The following is a 16,865-nucleotide window of genomic DNA, read 5'->3' on the forward strand; positions in this document are numbered from 1 at the left end:
AGTGTCCAGTAGAGACCAAAAGGTCCTAAGAGTCTGAAGTACGGAACACAATTGATGTGCTCGGACAGCCTTCGAGCATTTTAGGAGGACATCCAACAACCAACCAGACGCGCAACGCGCAGACTTCTACTGTAGAAGAGAGCTGGACACGACTCTAATGACCACGCAAGACCCCGACCGGCCAGTGACGAACATCTGACCGAGTCGGGGAGATAAATCCTGGCACGTTTTGAAACGTACATGGTTCAGACTGCCGTAGCTCTGGATGCAGATGCATCCGGGGACGCGAGATTGCTCCGGCTGCTGGCCGGATGCCATGACATCTTCTGTGGCCTGGCTATATGGGATCACGGTCGCAGTCAGCACAGGGTTTTTCGCCAGTCAGAATGAACAACTCGCATGCCTGACTAGACATGGAAATGCTACATACCCCAGCAGGTCAATCCGAGTGAGTTTCGCCAAAGCATCCTAAGGCATGAAAACGCGTCTCATCGGAGTCAATTCGCTGGACTCCAGCAACGGTGTCCAAAGCAGCTGACCCGTCAAACTGTATATACGGTGGAGAACAGTTCCAGGAACACATTCATCTTGTTTTCATTCAACTGGAGGAGTGAGGTGCAGAGAATGGTGATGTGTTTGTTCATGGAGGAGAGAGAGAGATCAAAGGGGAAGGCAAGTGTCGATCGCAAGGAATTAACTTCCGATGAGTAATGGCAGGAACTATCCTAGCTTGTGCTGTCTCATTCACATTCACTGCTACGTTGTGGGTGGAGCTTTCTTTTGTTTAAACCCCAGCAAATGGCCCCCCAAAACGGATATGGGATGATGTCGAAGCAAACACCGACGAAAGGAAAGCAGAACCGAAAATCACTCCACTGATGAGGTTATCCAACTTTTCAAAACCATCAAAGACATCACAGGGGGAATTAGAGGAAACTACGTCAAAGCATTCCAGTCGACCAACTCATGACCTCGCCAAGTTTCAGAAGTTCAAACTAAATTGAAGGATGAGCGCCCGTCATTCTTGGGACTCAGTTTGGTACAATCTTGGCCGTGGCAGCGCCCCTCGTATTTTTTACCTTTCCCTGCCACAACTCACAAGGCTACCCTGTTCACTTGCAGATCAAGAAGGCACTGCCCTGAAATCCTAGCCACGAAGGATTGCCCAGAGTTCCCCGCCCCTACTTGGACCATTGGCGTGAGAGCCTTTTCCCCAGACCAATGTTTGCCTAGTAATAAATTAGGCGCAATCTCAGCCTCGTCCCGCGAGCCCAACGGCCACTTCATCCCCCCTGCCAATCGCGTGGATCTCCTTCCCACAAATGATTGATCGATGTGTGTCTCATCCCCAGAAGGTCACCAGAGCACGAGCAAATAAAATTTGTTTCGTATCCAGATTGGCTCGCGATGCGTTCCACAAATAAATTCTAGCGTTGGCTCAGACTGAGGCTTTGAGCCTCCAATCTAAATTAGTACAACTATAAGAATGCGCCCGGGGATGGAAATAACTAAGATAGTTTTCTCTAAATTACACACTAGCTGAAGGGGACATTTATTCAAAGCTCAACCGTATACCTATTCACAATGGCCGAGAAAGCAAACCCTCGTGCGTTCACCCTGAAAAGAGAGTGCATCGTGTATGACTCTACTAACTTTACTACCAGCAGCAGTTCCTACCTACGAGGAACAACAACAACAACCACAAACCGAAACCCACGAGCTTTCCTCCAGAGAGCTGCCTGCATATGCGCAACCTCCCACCGAACAGACGCCTGAGATCCAACCACATCAACCCCAGCAGACCTTCTATGCAGGCTCTCAACACCCGAGCGGCTATAATACTCCGACTCCACTGTATGCACTGCAGAAGACGCCGGCACCTGTCGACTGTCCGGCCTGTGGAGAGCGGAAAATGACTCGCGTGGAGGCCGAAACGGGCAGTTCAACTCAGTATGTGCACGGTTTTTTCCACGATAATGGACTAAACTAATGATGTTTCCATAGTGCTTGGGCTGCAGTGCTCTGCTGCTGTCTGTGTCTGGGATGTATTCCATATATGATGTCGTCGCTGAAGAACCAATGTCATTACTGTGGACATTGTGGTGTCTTGTTGGCTACATGGCATAACAGTGGACGGACGGATGTGCATCGGCCTGGCTCGAAGAAGTAATGGGGGTTTATTTTGCTGTTGCCTATGCCTTTTTTTTTCGCGTGTTTTATGTGATACCACCATGAGTCTATTACCATATCCTTGGACATATTAGTTGCGATAATTGGGAAACGTTCATATTTTCATTGTCTGCGTGTAGGCAAGAACCTTTGATGCTTAACCTATGGGAAATAAGCATTTTAACACAGCATGTTAGAAGGAAACCAACCTCTAGGTCATTCTCAAGCTTACGCTTCTGCCTTGAGCTCTTAACTTAGTTGCTTTTGCGAGCTTCACATGACCGAAGTGACATTGACCAAGCACTTCGGAGTACCTCTGCGCATACTCGCATGTGGCAGACCGAACTGGACATATAAAACCGGAATCTTTATGGCTGAAGGACAAGTACCCGATTGGGCGATTCCTGAGGCGGTCGTCAGTCACTATCTCGAACTGCTGATCATCTTCTGCGGGCCCGTTCATCAGCAATGATAGGCCGCATCCGAGAACTGGACCCAAGTGGGACCGTTTATTGCAGCCCTAATGGCTGGACCCTGGATCTTTCTACAGTGCACATCTTCTGGCGTCAAAGGACATTGATTCCGGATGGCTTCTTTGGCTCTCCCAAGTCAAGCGAGTAGTAAATCCATGTTTCGTTGCATCAGCAATGCTGGGAAGGGGCCGATTAGATAAGAGCGCGGACCAGATGTATGACGTCAAGGATGTTCCTCCGGCAAACACGAGAAGGGGCCTGTTCTCTAGAATTTCTATCAACAAAGCTGGAGCTCTCGCTTATGGATGAATCCTCGATTCTCCTGTCCACGACTCATTTACCCTGCATCCACTGCAGCCGGGCACGAATCGGGAGGCCGGGCGGTGGTAGAGAACCATGGCCGTGAAAGAGTGGTGACGCCAGCGGGACGAGCGGATCGCCAAACCTTGATCACAATTGATTTCATGACTGTTCCTTATGGCCAGGCATCGCGATACGCGTTATATGGGAAGGAAGCGTTAGGAATGGGCATTGACGGTTGCGAATCGCTTCTGTGTAACTGGAGGTGGGGAGATTTACACACCTCCCTGTCCGGAGTGCTGCCGCGCCAATTGACTGCCTCGAATGGCTTCACGTCGAGCTGTCGTGTGTTGATTGACCCTTGAGCGTCCCGAGTTCGGCTTACCAAGTTACCCTCCTGTCAGAAATAAGCTTCGTGGACCAGCCCATCCAGCGTTGCATGCATGTGCCCTCCTTCACGTCATTGCGATCCTTGCTGTCATGACCTTCCGCTGCTCCCGATGCAGCCAGTCCTACCAGTAACCAGGGTTGTTCATCCGCCCGTCCAACTCTTCCCTTCTCTTTATTCTCCTCGTGTCATATCATCTCTGCTTCCCGTGCCGTTGTTCTCGCAGGTCGTGGGCATCCTCAATCCATCTTGATCAGTCCTCGTTCACGAAGCCGCGCGGTCGTTGTTCGTGAGTTGCACATGCTTTGAGGGGATTGATTCCGTGTGGTAGGCTAATAGGAAGTAGATCATGGCCGCTATCGACCTCCTCGCCCTCGAAGCACGACACCAAGTGATCAAGCGAAGCAACTGGGCCGGCGAGAACCCGGGCGTGGTCCTGGTCTTCTGCATCGTTTTCATCGTTGCTGTGGGAATCATCGCACTCTTCATCTACCGAAAATGCATGGCACGAAAAGCAGCTAAACAGTCATATGAGGTCGAAGCTTGAACCTGTGACTGATCTGACCGATGATGCTGTGATACGAGAGTATTGGAGAAAGAAGGATGGCAGGATGAAAAGGATACGATTTCGGGCTGGCTACGTCGCTGCAACGATCGATACGCACGTTCTCCTTATCTTTGTGTGCCTTTTGTCCGTCCGTCAAGGATACCCGCTCGTGCTTTTGGTGGATCTGGGCGCTGACGGATTGCGTTGATTTAATGGATTACTTGGACTGTGTTGGCATTAAGGGTACAGAGTCTTAGTTGGATGTGAGGAAAGGATATACTGAATACATACTTTTTTATTTTGCCTATTATGTTAAACCAACTGGATAATATTTCAACACCGAGACTTCTGCAATGGTGATCTCAAAAGAACTAGCTGTACATTGCTGGGGACAAATTTGACTTAATCACCTAGAGTACTACTATGAAAGAGCTGCCACGGCTTGGATGGGCCACATCCGCATGGGACCAGCAGTTGCGCCAATGATGGGACTGCAAGTGGTCCAGATGGCAACGGATCTCGTATTCGGGTTGATCGTCATCAGCACAGAATAAGGTTCGTAGGAAAGCTCCGGTCTTCTTTTAAAAGATTGACTGATGCGCTTGAAGGTCGCAAAAACATGTCAGGCGCATGCTTCCGTAACTTCCAAACTACTTAGTATTTTCCCATAATAATCAGCCGCTGGTCGCACGGAAGGAGCCTTAGGCGCTCACCATTCAATTAAAATGCCCTCCTTCCTCTCTGTTTCATCCTTTGTGCTCGCTGCTTCCCTCAGCACCATCACATATTTGACTTTCCTCCACCGTTGTCTCAAGAACCGAATCCACCATGAGACGCATTGCGGTACACTCTCCAAATCGGTTTCTTCCACCATATCCACGATTCCCTCCGAAGTTTACACACCAGAATACTATGCTCTCCACGATCGGGCTAACCGCCGGGTGCCTCGCCAGCTGCTTCCCCGCCAGAAAGACGCTGAAATCCTGACCATTCTCTTGCGTCGCAACATGACAGCTTTCGCACACTTTCCTCAGTGCTATATGTTGTGGCTGATCAGCCCAGCCACAAAACGCCCAACGTTTCATACGTCACATATTGATTCGCTGGATTTCAACAAGGGCGATGTTATCTGCGGAATCTACAGTGTCCTAGACCGAACCGCGAACAAAGTCGAGTTCGGAATGACTTACAAAGGGGTGGATGGGCGATTGGTGATTCGGTTCTGGGATGAGGACAAGGACGTTGTTTTCGCCAGTGAAACTGCGATGTGGACAAAGGCGGATGGAACAGAGCGCGCCACAATGCCACTTGAAAACCCCGTGCTTCGGTTCTTTCATGAACTGGCCGCATGGTGGCTGTTAGATTCCGGAGTCAAATATTTGACGGACTTGGATGCAGAATTGGAGGATGATTGATATTCGATTTGTCCCATCAGTGTGAACGATCAAGAGGGAAACATGCCGTATCGACTAGTTCCAAGTTCCGACAACGTTATGGCTAATGATCGGAATCTCTACAAGAACGCAATGGTCTTGCTCTCTTACTTTGTCTCCTCCTACATATCGCAGACATATAAGCGTCATTGAAATTCCTGTGTGTGCAGCGTCGAAACATTCACAACTGCTCCAAATCTTCCAACGCATCCTATAAAGGCCAAATCCGCCTCAGACGCCAAGCAAACATTATGTGCCAGTATACCTTCCACAACAACCCTGACTGTGGCCATATTGCAAACTTCAGCCTTGACATCTGTGTTGATATGATGAATGCAATGCGCGAGGGCACCAAGAACCCTCCTGACCACAAGGTCACCACTGTCCATGACCTTCTGCCGAAAGGTCCCTTTTACCAGTGTCGTCCATGTGAGGGCAAACTTGCCAAGGTGGACACCAACTGTTCGGACTGCTCCGATTCTGAATATGTCGTTTTGGAGGGTCAAAATGCAGGTGTCCCAATTGTGCACAGCTATATGGAGATGTGCCTGAATGAGAAGAATACACCACCCGATGGTTGTGACAACTTCGTGCATGTGAACCAACCGCCACGACTGGGGACCCCTACCCCGGCACCGAAACCGATGTCTGCCAGCCAAACTCTGAAGATGAGGGATCTGGCTAGTAGTGAATCAGAGATCCATCCACCGCTCAACATGATGGAAACGCTGGAAGGATATGAAGATTTCCTGAAGAAATCAAACGAACAACTTCGTGCTCGTCGCCCGCCTTCCACCCCTATTCGCAGTCCAGAGTCAGGGAGCTACGGGGATACACCTGTTGCGAACCAATCATGGTATGCGAGTGACTCGGACACAGAGACTGACCAGGTGCAATCTCCCCGTCCCCTTGGCGCTCCTTTCAGCTCACCACATCGGGCCCCACGACCAAAAGATGCCCCATTGCGTGTATCCGACTTGAATAGCCCACCACCTAGTCAACAGCCAGGCTACCTCAAGGCAACACCCCGATTGACCAAGGCAGGGATTCAGGGCGAGGCTGCACCTGTTTACCGATCGAACGGTGCCACAACTCCGCCCAACCAGCAATGGTATTCGACGCTGCTTCCTTGCACACCTTCTCATCTGATCATCCCCCAACGCTATTCTCCACCATCCGCACCGCGCAAGACTCATCGGACAGAATATTCGCAGTATAACCCGGTGGACACGTCGGGCATCCCTTTCCGCCGCGAGTACAGGTTGCCGCGCCACGATGTTCTGAATACAGTCCTTCAGTCCCCACCGTCGCAATATCCTGAAAGTTATAACAGAAGCTATTCAAGACAGTACTGGGGTGCCGTATCCGGTATGAGTCCTGCGTGCGATGAGCGATGGTGATGCCCCATCGATGGCAGTATATGGGGGTTCGATGATATCAGCACTTACCAAGTTCATATTTCGGTCTTGTTGCGGGTCTGATTTATACTATATATACACAAAAACACCCATGGATGCATGCGTTCTGTTTCACTGCTAATCGATTATCTTTCGGGTTTTTATGCGAAAGTGATGGCGATGATATCAGTGACAGGCTGAGTGACAGCCTGAGAATGTGATTTGGTGTTTCACCTTGAGTTATTCAAATGGTTTGATAATATCTGACAGTATAATTGTTATGAATTGTCAGTTTTGGTTATGGTTATTGCAAATGGATATCCAATTTACAAGTTCAAGTCCTCCTATTCTGTCCCTAGTATATTCTATAGACTAACACACTACGTAGCCGAAGTAAGCAGTAGTCATGAACGAACAAGTAAACTGAAGGAACAGTCTCTCTTAGTATAGCCTACGAGCTTAGACCCCACAATACCACGCACACTTCCTGAACATGAAATGCAACTCCTAAGTATCATAATAAATAGTATCAACGAGCTAGTCATTAAGGTATTACCAAAAAATACCAACAATCCAACAAATAAATATAACCAAGGATATCACATCACATCAAATCAAATCATAAAATCATAAATCATACTCATGCAATGACATCCAAAACTATATCCCAACTCCAACCTTACCAACAAACAACCAAATCAACGACTTAAGGGAAAGGAAAGAGGTATCACCACTGCCCCCGACACATCGGACAACTCGTCTGCCGATTGCCTTCAAGCGCCGAAGCTATCCACCGGTCCATACACTCACGGTGGAAGTTCTTTCCGCATTGCTTTTGGCACCAGACGAGAGAGGTGTCGTCATCAGAGGTATGGTTGTGCTCGGTAGACTCATTTTGTAGAGCGCAGAGGCAGATGCAGCAGTCGCCTTCGATGGGGTGGCGGGTGATGCCATGTTCTGAGATGGTGGGTGGAGTGGAGGGAGGGGGGGTTGATGGGGGTGTAGGGAGGTGTTGGGGGGTAGAGGTGGAGGCAGAGGTGGAGGTAGGGGTAGGCTGGGTGGTGGTGTCTTGGGTGGTTGTAGATTCTGGAGTGTCTGTGGTGGTAGAGCGAGATTCTTCGTTGTTTGAGGTAGGAGGACTTGGGAGTTGATGGCTTGGAGTGGAAGTTTCTGAGGTTTCTGTAGGAGGAGTGGATTCGGATTCTTGGGTGGTTGTGGATGAAGGACGCTCTTCATTGTTGGGTGTAGTTGTGGTATTGGCAGACTCTGTCTCTGCGCTGGGAAGACTAAGTGCTCTTCTTGTGCTCGAGCTCGGAGTGCTGGAGCCGGAGGTAGCATTGGTGCTGCTTTGCTGGGCAGGGGATGGAGTAGCTAGTGCATCGCTGGTATCACCAATCTCGACTATCCTGGACACAGAGCTCGGGGTAGCAGCATGTCGTTCAGCTTGAGCAGGAGTAGCTGGGCCATCGCTTGTCCTCTGGACCCTGGTTGTGCTAACAATGGTGCTTCTGCGTAGTTGCACATTCGTGCTGGTAGAAGTGTTGACCTGCAAGGTCGTCTCGACACTCCCTCCACGAGGGTCCTGCCTCCGTGAAGACAGCAAGCCACTGGACTCCGAGTTCCTCTGGAACCCGTATGCCTCGTTGCGCTCCACCGTAGTAGTCTCAGTCTCGACAGCAGAAGGGGGGGAAGCTCTTCTTCTCGCTTCTTCCTGTCCTCGGGCATATCCCATAGCCGCACTTCTTCTGACCATGTCTTCAGTGTCCCGTCTAGTGCGCTCTGCGTCTCTCCTCGCCCGCTCTTTCTCCCGCTCCGCTCGCTCTGCCTTACGAATTGCATCTTGCATCTTCCTTTCGAGTTCCGCAAGTCGATTCTCTATGATTCTTGTTTCATCACGCATCCTTGGTGACGGTGACCGCCGAGGCATCGATCTACTCGGCGAGCTTCTAGGAGGAGACCGATGTTTAGCGATGTATTCATCGACTCGAGAGACCCAAGTATCAGTTAGGCCAGCAGCTTGGTTCTGGTGATAATGTCGGCAGAGGACGAGAGGAGCCAACTCCTCCAGTACATGATCAATAGACTGGCCGGCTTTGAGCAAGCGGGTCCCTTGGTCGAGAAGGGAAACTGCATGTCGGCGGTTTCTGGCGTTTGTGGGGTTGCGGCACTGACGGCCCTTTGAGGGCGCCCAGCCAACACAGGGTTGGCTTTCTGGGTAGATTCCGAGAATGTCGGAGAGATGGCGTGTCATTATGTCGTGTGCCGGATGGGCAGCAAGGGCAGGCTGGGTATGCAGTAGAAAACTAAAGGGGAAGCGCTTGCTCAGTGATTGCGGTTCAAGTACGTAGGACACAAGCAGCGCAAAGAACAAAAATCTCTAGCAAATATATAAGATGAGTTGAAAGCTTAGTAGGAAAAGTCTATTGATTCCATCCGCCAGACGTTCTAGATGACGCCTTTATACCTCATGGTCCATGGTCCTTATCTCGAGATGGAGGGAGGCCATTGTGGCTGTTCACTACACCCTCTCTACCAGCGACGAGGCTGAGCAGCAAGCTAACCGTTGACCCCTGTTTGAGAGAAAGGCTGAGATAGCGACCACGCATGGTAGTTCGAGCGATAGTGCGACTGGTGGTGCACGAGCTACGGGTTTAGTGTGCATTTAGGGTCAGCGTGATTGGTGTTAGATTGGCGTTGGGACGATCAACTAAATATGGCTCACTCCCGGAGGGAAGGAATGAATTGGGCTACTTTTAGTATTTAGTATTTAGTATTTCAGTACTAGTACTAGTATGGAAGCGGGGGTGGATACCAAAAATACCCACCGCCTTTGGAGTTCCAGTTCCGAGTTGCTGCAACAATGGGATCATCGCGTCATTTTCTGCTCTTTCTTACTTCCCCAAAAAGATCAATTCATTATGTCATAAATTGTATAAATAATGCCTGGTTCCTGCAACTCGTTCAGGGCATTCACTGTCCCAAATGGCTTCTTTCTCGTTGACCGCTGGTTTGTGGTATTCTTTCCAATCTACTATTTAATACTCTGCCCCTGGCCTGGGTAGCTTTAGCTTGTAGTATATACTATACTATCATATCATTACTATCTCAAGACACCTTCCCCGTCCCTACTTATCTGCCCAGAGGGTATAGTAACCTTCGTACCTTTCTTGACGTGACTTTCAACATACACTGGATGAGCCATGGAAACAAATCGGTATGCTCATTGCTATTCCCCTGGGACTTTCTCCCAACAACTCTTCTTGTCTTGTTGTTGCTGACTGTCTTAAGCCCCAAGCGACACCTCTTATCATTACCGGCGGAGATCCGGATCCTTATCTATAAGGCGGTGTTTGATGATAACGATGTTTGTGAAATCCAACGCAGGTCCATTCCTGTCTGGTGCCCGGTCGACAAATGCTGGTATACAGTTCGGCGACAGTTCATGGCCGACCAGACGAATCGAAATAGCTGGGATGGCTTCTGTTCACATCCGGGTTGTCAAACAAAACAAGGCCAAACAGTCAGTCGTGACATCTACGTCGGCCATGGTCCACTCATAGCTTCCGGGCATTATCCTTGCCCCAAGTCCCTGGAGAGGAATCCGGCGCTTAGTCTCGGCTTCCTTCGCACCTGTCGTCAGGTATACGAAGAGGCAAGACACTTCCCCTATAGTCGAGCCACCTTTTTCACCCAAGAGCTTGGCAGCTTTGCCAACTTCACCTATTCCTTGAAAGCATGGCAGGTGGCCTCCATATCCCATCTCAAAATCCGGATTCCATTGGTGCAGAGCGTAGAGACACATCTGGCCGAATGGAACGAAACGCTTTCTTTAATTAGCCTGGCGTTCCATGGCTTGTCTACTATCTCTGTGGATGTGCACTTCCGCTATGCTGAGCAAACCTGGAGGGACACCTTCTGGGATGGCGGGCTCCTTGAATTGGATCGGTTAAAGTTGAAGGGCATGCAACTGGTCATCTACGAGGGGGAAAGGAACCCCAGACAATTCTTCGAGTATTCGGCGGGGACCCTGGCATCTGCGCAGCCGAATCAGAAGGCTGCCACTCCCAACCCCATCAGCTTCCAACATGCCCGTGATACCCTTCGACAACGGGACCAGTCGCGCATTGATCCCAACGATACCGGGCGCTTATTTTTCCGCCTCTCGCCCAACGACTTCCCTCTCTACGTATGCAATCTCATCCACTTGCTTCCTCAGCGGCCTCGCACTGAAGCGGAGATCCGGCGCGAGGATAGACATCAGCGGGACTACAATTACCACTACGCCTATCCCAAGGACGACCCTGAACACGTGAACCCAATCTTCGGCTTCCAGTTCAGTGACGCTCTCAAGGGAAACAAGGATGAGATTGCGCGAGGGCTAGATAAGCTGCAACGGTCTCGCAAACGCTTGCAGCAGCAAAAGGCCAAGTCGCCCTTACCTTTGCCCTACAAGCCCAGTCGGAGAGGCGTCTACCCACAAAGTCGGAGGAATAGCCAGGAGTATCAATCCGACCGCAGTGATATGGGCGAGGAGATTGAGCGTCCCGGAGACTGGAGACGCCGTTTGGTTCAGGAAAAGTTTGCACCGTTTATGGAGTCCTTCCCCTTGTCAGCGACCCGAAAATACCCCGGACCCCAGAGCATCTGTTTGAATTGCCCACGAGAGGCCACTGGAGACAGCGAGCATGTGAAATAAAAGTTTGCAAATGGTCTCACTGCATGTACATAGTGAAGCCATATTTTCCTCAATAGATCAGCAATAGTCGTCTGTTCCAAACAGAGGAACCTGAGAACTCATGAATAGCAAAAAAAACATCCGTATAGTACCATTTACTCTCCTCCAATCCCCAACCAAGACCAAGCAGCGAAACAGGCAGTCCCCGTGTCCCTGACACTCCTTGCTTGTTGCACAACGAGCAACTTGACACCGTGATGTTGAGCGGTACGTAATGTTGTGGGGGAAAGGGAGGAATGGGGGAATTTCCCGTACGTAATGGCATCTGCGGTGGTTGGATGGATGGATTCGGGATCAGTCATTCGTGATACTTACTTTTACTTACTCACATTTCTTGGGGAAGGTGAAGTGGTCAAAGTGGAAACAAATTACAGCAGTTGCGGTGGAGAGAAGCCTGGGGCTGGTGGAGCTGCAACCCATTTCAGGCGAGTGCCGTGATTTCTCCCCATTTCTCTTTGTCATCCCCAACCGGGTTTAGCCACCCGGTCAACTTAAGCCAACCAGTCAGAGAGACTTTTCTCGGCCACGGGGAAAATCAAACCTTTTAGGTTCATATGACCGCCTTCGATAATTAATTAATTAGTTGAGTTTTTGCCATGAGGGAAGCTCCTCCTCATTACTACTAGCGTAATGCGGGCAGGTCACGGGTCGATGGGGTAAGAAAGGGGGTTCTAGATGGATCACAACATCTCCTCTCCCTCTTGCGGGGTATTACGTTATAACCTCGGACGCTGGCGGCTTCTCCATGTCGATCTGCTGAGGTACTTACTTTACTAGTGGGTTCTAGACTAGCCCTGTACAACTTTTGCCTTGAAATTTCGATGCGTTTGAATGTCTGGGCATTAGCATCATTGCTGCTGGTTATGATTATATCCCTCAACCTTCTTTTTTCTCATTTTCTATTCTTTTCTTTTCTTTTTTCCCTTTCTGTCTTGCAGGTGGGGCGGTATGGTAATGTTACGGTTTTTCCTGCAGCCTTGCGTAACTGGCTCTCATTGCCGGATTGGACTGGCTTTTGTGTAGTTTCTCAGTCGGACCCAAGAATGGGTGAAGAAGAAGAAGAAGAAGAAGAAGAATAAAAAGGGAAAAGAAACCAAGTGACCCTATCATGACTCAGACCATTGCAACCAGCCAATTGTTCAGACTTTTCTACTTAGTAATTAGTAATTGGTGGCCTTATTAGTCAGGTGCGCAAGGCATTTCCGGGTGCGGCCACCCAATGACCTCAACATGACAGATTCGGGAGATCGACCGGCCTTAATGCGCATCGCCTTAGAATGCTGTCGACTTCAGCTATTGTCTAGTATCCTACCCTGGATAACTGAACGTTGTGAATAATTACTCTGATTCATCCTATCAATCATGGCTACCGCTCTACTCATCACTGGAGCCACTGGTAACCAAGGTGGTGCGGTCATCAATGCTCTGCTGGCGCAGGATGCAGACGTTGAGATCCTCGCCGTGACCCGCAACCCGCAGTCAGGAGCATCGCAGAAGCTTGCCAGAAAGTCTCCCAAAATTAAGCTAGTCGAGGGCGACCTTGATCATCCATCTGAGATCTTCGAAAATGCAAAGAAACTCGCCACTCGGCCCATTACTGGTGTTTTTAGTGTTCAGGTAGTATTCAGCCATGTACCTTTACTTCCTCTTACTTGCAGGATTAATTAACGCATGACAGAATCCTATGGCAAAAGGTCAAAATGTAGACAAAGAAGAAACCCAAGGGAAAGCCTTGATCGATGAATCCATCAAGCAAGACGTCAGACACTTCGTCTATACCTCCGTCGATCGCGGTGGTGATGCCTCCACCGATAACGCAACCAATATCCCTCATTTTATCAGCAAACATCACATCGAACACCATCTGTTTGAGCAAACCAAGGATGGTTCCATGACCTGGACTGTCCTCCGTCCGGTGTTCTTTTTCGACAACCTTGTCCCCAGCTTCATAGGCAAGGCGATTGCCACGGCCTGGGATGCCTACCTGCAGGGCAAACCGTTGCAGTGTATTGCGGTCAGCGATATCGGGGTGTTTGCAGCCAAGGCTCTCCTTGAGCCACAAGACTACAAGAATCAGTGTATCTCTCTCGCCGGAGATGACCTGACATTTGAACAAATGCAGAAGAAGTTCAGGGCGAAGACGGGGGAGACGTTGCCAACCACATACCGGGTGGTTTGTTACTTATTGATGTGGATGGTCGCTGATCTGCGGATTATGTTCAACTGGTTCTACGATCACGGCTATGGGGCTGATATTCAAGGTCTAAAGAAGACGCACCCTGGACTGAAAAACTTCGAAGCGTGGCTGGAAGAGGACAGCGAATGGGTGAAGCGTTAAGGTGGTCTGACACTACTGCTCTCTATGATTACTTCTGAAAAGTTCCAATTTGGTAACATTGTCACTTGATGTACCAGCAATGTTTGTTGTACTACTACTACCTACTTGAGCTGCTGCCTGGACTGTACTTTCTATCTATCTGTATGGATACCTAATGTTGAATGATAATCCCTGGGTGGTTGTACAACTCAAGTCCTCATAACTCTCTGGATACGGGACGTCTAGCCAATCCATCTCTCTTCCTACTTCCCGCGTTTCACCTCATCCCGGACCACTATGCATCTTGTACTCAAGATACCTCCATGTCACATGTTGTCAGCAATACCCTCCTCCGACTACTTATTTCCCTCTCTCCCCTCTCTTCCTCTTCATCCTTTCTCTGCACTCTTCTCATCTGCGAAATCTTCTTCTTTCATCACTTTCATCTATATTCATCTCTGTCTCCCTATATCCATATCCAGTATACTCAATATATAGCGTCTCTCACTTTTCATGTCTTCTATTCTTCTATTCTCACTCCTATCTGCTTTCTTCATACCTTCAGCGTTTTTCGTTCAACTTTCTGAATCACCCTACTCAATAGTCCTCTGAGAATGCCTCCTCACCTTCCTACTCAGTTGCAATTATGTCCCCTCACAATCCCATTAGAGAGAACAAAGACCAACTATATCCTCTATTTCAGTCTATATTGACCAGCCCGAAGAACATATGCTCATGGACGTGGGTTCATCCTGTAAACAATGGGATGGAGGTTGCCACACGACGGGGCTGTCAACTGTCGTATGAGGAATACGGCGATTCGGCTCTGCACGCAAAGGGATAAACTCGGACTCCACTGCTGATGAAGTCAGTGGTAATCCGTCTCTTATGGACTCTGGTCGTGGTTCTATCTGCCACATGTGATGGGTTTATTCTATGGACGCTGGAGAAATTGGAAGGATATCGAGTGGAGTTAGTACCTCCTTCCTTAAGTTGTCCTATATCGAGGCCATCCTTGCTAATGATTCTGTCTCGAAGCTGATAGATGGCTGGATATACATGAGCTGCACCACAACCCGACTACTATACAGAGATATCCGAATCGAATCGGATCATGAGGCTACTATACCATCGAAAGACCACTGCAGTCACAATGGACTGCACGCGGTATGAACAACTCATAGAAAAGAAACTGCATCACCACTCGTTCGACAGTTTGCTTTAGTGCGAGAGGGGCCGTGCTCGAAACGGACACTGGCGATACAATCTTGTCACTTAGTGCACCCCATCCACAATCATGAGTGATGCGGTGAACGAGGACGATGCTCGTGCATAAAGAGGATCCTGAAGAGAACTGCCTGATACACTACATGTACCCCTTGAACATCACTTCCTTAATGTTGGTATTCCAAGATATTACGGGTTCACTTGCTATCAATTGGCCTGGCTCAGATGACTCGACGGATGACCGAAGCAATATACATCGAAAGCATGACCAGCTACAGCCAATCTGTCTGTTCGTGGTCAATGCTCATGCGGCGTATACGCTCGATGGATGGATGGATGAGATGATCATTGCAATTCAATTTCATGATAATGAAGACAGCCAGCCGTGGGGAGTGCTTCTACAGGGCTTCTCCATACCTCTTCTAGTGTGTCTGCTATCAGTGATGGAAAAGGTCACAAACCTACGTCAGAAGAGATCCGAAAGACAGTCGTGAAATGATCGAAATCTACAGACGTGATGCCTCCGAAAGCCAAAATCAAAGGCACTGGCGTTACGAAGAGAAAAAGGCGATATTTCCAGGACATTGGCAGACCTTCGAGGGTATTGATCGGATATGCGCGGTCTGAAGCCTATTAATGACTCGAAGCAGAGACCGACATTCAATCACTTGCTGTCCGTTTACCGGAGGCCTTGTGCGGACAACAACTTTGCAACCCGCCGGATTGGACTCCCAATTGATGTGGAGACGAGCTGAAGAGTATCGATCAACCCATGGACGATATACCATCTTCGAATTCGACTACTCAATGAAGCCCACACCACCTATGAGCATTACTTCAAAGCTGCCCCATCTCTAAACTTGGTCCAAGCCTCCTCTCCGTCCAATCAGACCAGATGCACCGACCTAAATCCGCCAAAAACCCTAATGAACGAGAAAAAGCTATACGCAAGGCACAAACGAGGATTGCGAGGTATAGTCTGGGCAAAATGTCTACAACCCTGCTTTGCCGTACAACCAGTCACCAGAAGAAAGCTTGGAGTCATCTGAGGAGGACAACCCCAGATGTACTCTCAACAGCACCCTTTCATTCCATCCACACTACACCTCACGTCGTTCACCCGTGCATGCTAGTTCCTTTCCTATGCATCTTTCCACATACACTATCGAGAGCCTATACCCATCAATAATCAAGTACGAACGACCATCAAACAGGCAATATGGGAGTTCATGGAGAACAAGCTCTACTATATCACACATCTATTCCCCGTCAACAGTGTCCACACCACCTTATCGTGTTGCTTCAGCATCTTTAAACCCGCATGACAGACAAAACACCACAAGAACAGTCTTGCAAAACTCTTATACATATATCAAACGTACGTACCTACTGCAATCCCTGCTTTCTCGCGTTGCAACCCAAGTTTGACCACCAAAATAGGCAGCCCACGTACGAAATGGTGAGAGCTAGCAGGCTATATTAACTGGATCAAGCGGAGTATGCGATTGAATGCAATATATGAGATACTTAAGATAATAGAAAGGGACTTTTCTTTTTCATACCCTCTCTTTTCTTTTCTCCACGACATCGAGATCATTGTAATGGCAATGATGAGTGAGGGTATTATATTGCAAGAACTATAGAAATATTTGACACATCCATTGTCCCATCCATCTTGTCTCTGAGTACCTTGAAAGGTGTTGTTTTCCCACCATGAACGAACGAACGTTTCTTGTTGTGTCAACTACTACCTGATGTATTAATTGGTTTGCATCGTCTCACCCCACCTGAATCAATAGAGCAGTAGTACGCTTTCCGAGACACAACCTAGTGTATAACAATCATCCAGCCAGTATGTTCATACTGAGTTTAGTATAGA

General features: G+C 48.9%; 8 protein-coding genes across 8 annotated transcripts; 7 read left to right on the forward strand and 1 right to left on the reverse strand.

The window, feature by feature from the left end:
- Positions 1–1,584: 1,584 nt before the first annotated feature.
- Positions 1,585–2,170, forward strand: AKAW2_41102S (LITAF-like zinc ribbon domain-containing protein; the record flags this gene model as incomplete). The annotated part of the gene is made up of 3 exons (XM_041689504.1): positions 1,585–1,606; positions 1,665–1,950; positions 2,005–2,170. 3 exons carry the CDS (start codon positions 1,585–1,587, stop codon positions 2,168–2,170), a joined length of 474 nt encoding a protein of 157 aa, XP_041543182.1.
- Positions 2,171–3,679: 1,509 nt separating this feature from the next.
- Positions 3,680–3,877, forward strand: AKAW2_41103S (uncharacterized protein; the record flags this gene model as incomplete). The annotated part of the gene is made up of 1 exon (XM_041689505.1): positions 3,680–3,877. One exon carries the CDS (start codon positions 3,680–3,682, stop codon positions 3,875–3,877), a length of 198 nt encoding a protein of 65 aa, XP_041543183.1.
- Positions 3,878–4,602: 725 nt separating this feature from the next.
- Positions 4,603–5,292, forward strand: AKAW2_41104S (uncharacterized protein; the record flags this gene model as incomplete). Its single annotated transcript, XM_041689506.1, has 1 exon — positions 4,603–5,292. One exon carries the CDS (start codon positions 4,603–4,605, stop codon positions 5,290–5,292), a length of 690 nt encoding a protein of 229 aa, XP_041543184.1.
- A 269-nt stretch (positions 5,293–5,561) lies between these two features.
- Positions 5,562–6,710, forward strand: AKAW2_41105S (uncharacterized protein; the record flags this gene model as incomplete). The annotated part of the gene is made up of 1 exon (XM_041689507.1): positions 5,562–6,710. One exon carries the CDS (start codon positions 5,562–5,564, stop codon positions 6,708–6,710), a length of 1,149 nt encoding a protein of 382 aa, XP_041543185.1.
- Positions 6,711–7,434: 724 nt separating this feature from the next.
- On the reverse strand, positions 7,435–8,958 carry AKAW2_41106A (uncharacterized protein; the record flags this gene model as incomplete). Its single annotated transcript, XM_041689508.1, has 1 exon — positions 7,435–8,958. One exon carries the CDS (start codon positions 8,956–8,958, stop codon positions 7,435–7,437), a length of 1,524 nt encoding a protein of 507 aa, XP_041543186.1.
- Positions 8,959–9,907: 949 nt separating this feature from the next.
- On the forward strand, positions 9,908–11,403 carry AKAW2_41107S (uncharacterized protein; the record flags this gene model as incomplete). Its single annotated transcript, XM_041689509.1, has 2 exons — positions 9,908–9,921; positions 9,996–11,403. The coding sequence occupies 2 exons, from the start codon at positions 9,908–9,910 to the stop codon at positions 11,401–11,403; spliced, it is 1,422 nt and encodes a 473-aa protein (XP_041543187.1).
- A 1,401-nt stretch (positions 11,404–12,804) lies between these two features.
- On the forward strand, positions 12,805–13,780 carry AKAW2_41108S (NmrA-like family protein; the record flags this gene model as incomplete). The annotated part of the gene is made up of 2 exons (XM_041689510.1): positions 12,805–13,059; positions 13,121–13,780. The coding sequence occupies 2 exons, from the start codon at positions 12,805–12,807 to the stop codon at positions 13,778–13,780; spliced, it is 915 nt and encodes a 304-aa protein (XP_041543188.1).
- A 1,301-nt stretch (positions 13,781–15,081) lies between these two features.
- AKAW2_41109S (uncharacterized protein) lies at positions 15,082–15,480 on the forward strand (the record flags this gene model as incomplete). The annotated part of the gene is made up of 1 exon (XM_041689511.1): positions 15,082–15,480. One exon carries the CDS (start codon positions 15,082–15,084, stop codon positions 15,478–15,480), a length of 399 nt encoding a protein of 132 aa, XP_041543189.1.
- Positions 15,481–16,865: the final 1,385 nt, after the last annotated feature.

The sequence above is a fragment of the Aspergillus luchuensis genome, chromosome 4, assembly GCF_016861625.1.
Source record: "Aspergillus luchuensis IFO 4308 DNA, chromosome 4, nearly complete sequence".
NCBI classification, from domain to species: Eukaryota; Fungi; Ascomycota; class Eurotiomycetes; order Eurotiales; family Aspergillaceae; genus Aspergillus; species Aspergillus luchuensis.